General features: G+C 64.3%; 1 protein-coding gene across 1 annotated transcript in view; it reads left to right on the top strand.

The window, feature by feature from the left end:
• The window catches only part of WIPF2 (WAS/WASL interacting protein family member 2), an 18621-nt gene that overhangs the window by 12247 nt on the left and 420 nt on the right, over nucleotides 1-5954 (top strand). The window contains exons 2-7 of the mRNA XM_014959139.1: nucleotides 725-852; nucleotides 1333-1465; nucleotides 1607-1723; nucleotides 2597-3256; nucleotides 4660-4869; nucleotides 5001-5102. Of these exons, the coding sequence (XP_014814625.1) occupies nucleotides 787-852; nucleotides 1333-1465; nucleotides 1607-1723; nucleotides 2597-3256; nucleotides 4660-4869; nucleotides 5001-5102 (1288 nt within the window). The 5' untranslated portion in view covers nucleotides 725-786. The remainder of the gene's footprint in view (nucleotides 1-724; nucleotides 853-1332; nucleotides 1466-1606; nucleotides 1724-2596; nucleotides 3257-4659; nucleotides 4870-5000; nucleotides 5103-5954) is intronic.

The raw sequence follows: 5954 nt of genomic DNA, 5'->3' as shown, positions 1-5954 counted from the left end.
GGTTTTGGGTGTGTGATGAGATGGTTTATAATGTCATCGTGGATTTGGGGAAGGCTTGTTTCGCTGCCCGCTTGGACAGCTCGAAGGGGAGCTGTGGAAAGGGAGCGGGGCGCAGCCAGCCCTCGGAGTGTTGGGAGGTAACCTCCAACCCTTGGGAGGTTATCGACGTGAGAGCTGAGTGGTTTGGAAAAATCTGCTGTATCTGTCAGGGCTTCGTATGCCTTGGGCTCGGTGATCCGTCTGGCAGATCTCAGGGTGTCCCTGGCTGCGGGGACCTGGGGGGGATGGGGACGTGTGCCAGGGCTGGCCGTGGTGGCTGCTGATGGGCTTGGAGGCTCCTGTCGCACTTCCACGTGAGCAGCCTCGGGCTGCAGATGAAGGAGCTGGATTGATGGCGCAGGATTAGCTCGGCCAGGTTTGCTCTGCTGAGCGAGGCAGTTGCCTGAAAAACATCCTGGGTTTCAGTGACAGGCTCCGTGCTGGGGTGGGGGCCCTGGTGATTAGGGGTGGGGGGGTCGTGCTGGTGGGGGACCTGCTGCTCCAGGGCGTCGGGAGAACCTGGCAGCCCCTTTGAGCCAGCAGGGAAAGGGCAGCCCCAGCCTCTGCCCTGCTCGAGGACCTCCAGGCACAGCACACTACCCCGCCAGCCCCGGGGCCATGTTTCTCTGTGTCCGGCTCACCGGCTTTCCCCTCCGGTCCCTGACAGCTTCCTCCCTTCCCGCAGGCATGAGTGACCAGGCTTGTCCCCAGCGCTGAGCAGCCGGAGCCACCGGGAGCCGGGCCAGGATGCCGATCCCTCCTCCTCCCCCGCCGCCGCCGCCTGGCCCCCCGCCGCCTCCCACCTTCAGTCAGGTAGGGGGGCTTCTCCCTGCCCCGGCTGGTTTAGGGTGGGAAACTGGTCTGTGTCCTCATGGTGCTACTTACCAGGGGCCCCTGTGTTGTCTCTGGACCTCCTCGAGTCCAGTCTGTGAGAGCTTCGGGTGATCCCTGGGCTGTGCCTCAGTTTCCCTTGGAGCAGACTGTCTGTGGAAGGGGCTGCCCATGGATTTTTGTGGATTTTCTTTGTGTTAGCATCTTCTGCTCCATGATGGCTCAAGGGGGAGAACAGGGGGTCTCTGGGTCTTGGTGGGACAGGGGTCTTGGCCTCTCCTTGTAGGGCAGCAGCAGAACCTCCTGGGGCAGCCCCATCGCTCCCTCTGCGGAGAGCCCCTGGAGAAGGCTGTTCACTGGCAGGGAAAGGGGGTGAAGTGGGGAGGTGGTATCTGGCTGTGCCCGCTCTGTGGACTGGGGTGTCTCCAGGTGAGCTCCTGCTGAGCTGCTGCTTGTCTCCAGGCCAACACAGAGCCCCCGAAACTGAGCCGAGAGGAGCAGCGGGGCCGTGGGGCTCTCCTGCAGGACATCTGCAAAGGGACCAAGCTAAAGAAAGTGACACAAATCAATGACCGGAGCGCACCCATCCTAGAGAGTGAGTACCCCCCACCCCGGGAGGCACTCAGCACCACGCTGGGCCCTTCAGGATGGCTTCTGGGCTCTTTCCCTTCTGGTTCCCAGTGGCTCCTCGTTGCTGGTAATACCGGGCTTAACCTCTCTGCCTCTTTCATTTCAGAACCCAAGGGTGGCAGCGGCAGCTACGGCTCTGGCTCAGCTGCCATCCAGCCCAAGGGCGGCCTCTTCCAAGGCGGAGTGCCCAAGCTCAGACCTGTGGGAGCCAAGGACAGCTCAGGTAATGGCTGTCAGACTGGGGGTTCCCTGGGGAGCTCCCCGAGCGGGAGGGGGTTGAGGCGGCTCTCCTGCAGGACATCTGCAAAGGGACCAAGCTAAAGAAAGTGACACAAATCAATGACCGGAGCGCGCCCATCCTAGAGAGTGAGTACCCCCCACCCCGGGAGGCACTCAGCACCACGCTGGGCCCTTCAGGATGGCTTCTGGGCTCTCATCCTAGTGGCTCCTTGTTGCTGGTAATACCAGGCTTAACCTCTCTGCCTCTTTCATTTCAGAACCCAAGGGTGGCAGCGGCAGCTACGGCTCTGGCTCAGCTGCCATCCAGCCCAAGGGCGGCCTCTTCCAAGGCGGAGTGCCCAAGCTCAGACCTGTGGGAGCCAAGGACAGCTCAGGTAATGGCTGTCAGACTGGGGGTTCCCTGGGGAAGGGGGAGGGGGTTGAGGATCTTGCCCTGTTTGCTTTGGGGATTTCAGCTGCTTAGAGGCAAGGACCCCAAATTAACACCCCGCGTGTGGCCGCAGGCGAACCGCGCTCTCTCCGTGCCGCAGTGTCCGATGACACAAACCTCCTTGGAGGGGCCCGAGAGAGTCGCGTGTGCTGCTGAACGTTTCTCTCCGCTGTTTTCTGTGGCAACCTGCCTTCCAGCCAGCCGGAGAGCGAATAGCGGTGGCGAGAGAGGAGCCGTGTGTGGCTGAGCACGCTGCCAGCTCCCTGCCTGTGCCAGACAGCCTTCCCCGCGGTCTGGCCCGGCTCGGCCAAGCGGGCAGCCTGCCCCGTGCTCCGTGCAGGCTCCGGGGATGAAGCACCACATGTTCTCTCCAATTCCCAGCCCATTCCGTGGCTGAACAGTCCCTCTCTCTTTCCTTCCCCACAGACACCTCCACTAAGCAGACCCTGCAAGTCCCCGGTGCCAGAGCAGCCGCCCCCAGGCCCCCGGTACTGGCCAACAACAACCGACCTCAAGATGATGCCGACAACAACCGGGGTTCTCCCCCGGAGCTGCCGCGCACCCAGAGGCCCTCCCTGCCGGATCTCTCCCGGCCCAACACCGCCGGCAGCACCGGCATGAAGCACAGCTCGTCCGCCCCGCCGCCCCCTCCGCCGGGACGCCGTGCCGCCGCGCCGCCCGCTCCCCCGCCGGCACACGGCGCCAAGGTCTCTTCCTACAACCGGGAGAAGCCCCTGCCACCCACCCCGGGACAGCGACTGCCCGTGAGCAGGGACGGACCCCCAGCCCCACCACCCATCAAGCCCCCTCCTTCCCCAGTCAGTATCCGAACGGGGTCGGGGGCTCAGGGCCAGTCTCTCGCCCCCCCGCCACCCCCTTATCGGCAACCCCCCGGTGTCCCCAACGGCCCTTCCAGCCCCATCAACGAATCCGCCCCGGAGCTGCCACAGAGACACAACTCCTTGCACAGGAAGACGCCGGGCCCTTTGCGGGGTCTTGCGCCCCCACCTCCCGCTTCAGCCTCCCCCTCTCTCCAGAGCAGTCGCCCCCCTCCGCCGGCCAGAGACCCCCCCAGCCGGGGAGCAGGTAAGAACCGTGCGCTCTGCCCGGGCCTGGCTCCTTTGGGCCGTGGTGGGTTGGGCTGTGGCATGGGCCTGGCTCCTTCGTGCCGTGGTGGGTCGGGCTGTGGCATCCATGGGGTGTTTGGTGTCTGGCAGGAGATGCTGGGGGAAGAGTTGGCACTGGGGCACAGCGAGGTGGAAGCGGGTGCAGGGGTTGAGCTGTGGACAGTAACTTCACTGCCACATTTAATACATGTCCCTGGTCCTGTCATCTCTTTATCCAGCTCCTTTTACGCCTTTTGGTGGTGGTGGGTTGTGGCTGGGCAGCTCCTGCCCCTGAGGATGGCGTGTCCTGGGGTGGGAGGTGACAACATAGTGGAGCCAGAGCTGTGTATGCTGTGGCTTGCTCCCTGGAGCTTCCCAAATGTCACCAGGACAGTGACAAAAAGCTGGAGCAGAGCAGGGAGAAGCCTTTCCCTTGGTGGTGCAGCCAGACCCTCGCTCGGGAATTGTCCTGCCCCTTTTTGGGCTGGTTTTGGCGCTGGGTGTGGGTCAGAGCACGGCTGGCGATGAAGGCTGTGTCTCTGCTGGTGCAGGGTTTTGGTGTCGGGCACCGTTTGAAGGTGTGGCTCAGTGAAATCAGCTTGTCATTGCCCCTGTGGACACGGATCCGGGTGCGAGCGTGTCCCAGTTGCCGGGAGCGGCGATGGCTTTGCCCCGGTGTCCCCCCCCCGGCGTGCTCCTGGGCTCTGCGTCCAGACCGCAGCTCCCGCCTGGGCCCCTGCCAAGCCGCTCTGTCCTTCCGGCCCTGCCAGAAATCCCTCCTTTCAGTTATGGCTGGGGATCTGCTCTCTTAGTCTGTGTGTAATTAGCCTAATGAGGAGCACGAACTGCTGCTGTGCGTCCGTGGGAGGCTGGGCAGGAGCGAGAGGTGGGTCGGAGGGGCCGTGGGTCCTGTCACCACCGCGGTGGCGGTGCAGACGTGGTTGGCAGGCAGCATCTTGCTTCCAAATGGAGCTGTTGCCCCCAAACCCTCGCCTCTGCGGGCTCGTAGCTGTTCCTTGGGTCCCTCCTTGTGCAGAGGAGGGTGAACTGGGTCCGATTGTGAACTGGGGAGCGTGTAAGGGATGGAGCAGCCCCACTGGGGGTGGGCGGTGAGCTGGGGGGGAGCCGGTCCCTTTTGCTGCAGCTGAGGAGGAGGAATGCAGATGTCGGGAATGAGCAGGAAATCTCTGCTGGGTGTGCGTAGGAGCATCCCTGGGCCGGCCCTGCTGGCTGCTGGCTCGGGCTGGCTCAGCAGCCGGCCTGGAAAGGCTACCTCGGAGGATGTCCTTGGCCCCGCTGCCGGAGGGAGGGTTTGCCCTGGGGATGCCGTGCCTTGGCAGGCGGCGGTGGGCCGTGCCGGGGCTGAGCCAGCTCTCCTTGCAGCCCCACCGCCCCCTCCGCCGATGCTGCGAAACGGGGGGCGGGATGCCCCCCCACCTCCGCCCCCCTACAGACTGCACGGCTCCACCGAGCCCCCCAGCCGAGGGAAGCCACCGCCACCCCCCACGAGGACACCGGCCGGGCCACCACCGCCACCTCCCCCGGTGCGCAACGGGCACCGGGACTCCATCTCCACCGTCAGAGCATTCCTGGGTGAGTGGGGGTCCCAGATGTGGGTCTGCCCCTCTCCTGGGTGGGTTGTGGGGGGAACTGGAGCCCTTCAGCTTTAGGGGTGCTCGTCCAGAGCCACCTCCCTGACCTGCCTGTTCCCCCCTTCTCCGCAGATGACTTTGAATCCAAATACTCCTTTCATCCCGTCGAAGACTTCCCAGCCCCAGAAGAATATAAATACTTCCAGAGAATCTACCCCAGCAAAACAAACAGAGGTAAGAGGGGGGAGGAGAAGGTGTCCTGCTGTCCCCCAGCTCTCCAGGGTGGCAGGAGGTGACAGCACATGGCCACCCTCTGTCCTGTTTGTCCCACCTCAGGGTGGCCCATGCAGGGGCTGGTGTCAGCTGCCCTGGGCCCCTGATCCACCTCCTCCTCCTCACCAGCAGCATTGCCCCGGGGCCTGCACAGCCTCCCTGGGGGTGCTGAGCCCCGAAGGCAGCCTCCTGCGCTCGGGGGGGGCCCCCAGGATTTGGGCTGTGCTGTTCCCCCCCCCTCCACCTGCCCCTTTTTTTTCCTGCTCGGAGAAACGCCGCAGGGCGTTTTCCTGCTGCGCTGAGCGCCTTTAGTGCTGGAGCTACAAAGGGACCCCAACAGCCTCCCCGTGGCTGAAACTGGGGTTGGGTAGAGGCTTGGGGGGGGGGTGTAAAGACCCCCCCGTGTGTGTGTGTCCCAGGATGGGGACCTCGGAGCGGTGGCAGTGGCAGGGGGGGGAGCTACAAAGGGACCCCAACAGCCTCCCCGTGGCTGAAACTGGGGTTGGGTAGAGGCTTGGGGGGGGGGTGTAAAGACCCCCCCGTGTGTGTGTGTCCCAGGATGGGGGCCTCAGAGCGGTGGCAGTGGCAGGGGGGGCAGCGCAGGGTGCCCTTGCTGCGCGTCAGCCCTGCGGATCCCGCAGGAGACTCCGGGGAGAAGGGGATGCTCGTTTATTTTTAGAGCGATGAATGTTTAATGTGGATTTGAAAAAGCCCTGAGCTTTCCGTGCTGCTGCGGCGGCGGCTGGAGCCGGGCGCAAATCCCAGGCTCCGGATCTCTGCGGGGAGGACGAGGGGGGAGGACAGAGAGGAGAA

Source organism: Calidris pugnax, unplaced genomic scaffold (assembly GCF_001431845.1).
Source record: "Calidris pugnax isolate Ruff unplaced genomic scaffold, ASM143184v1 scaffold341, whole genome shotgun sequence".
Taxonomy (NCBI): domain Eukaryota; kingdom Metazoa; phylum Chordata; class Aves; order Charadriiformes; family Scolopacidae; genus Calidris; species Calidris pugnax.
This window is presented reverse-complemented; position numbering and strand designations above follow the sequence as displayed.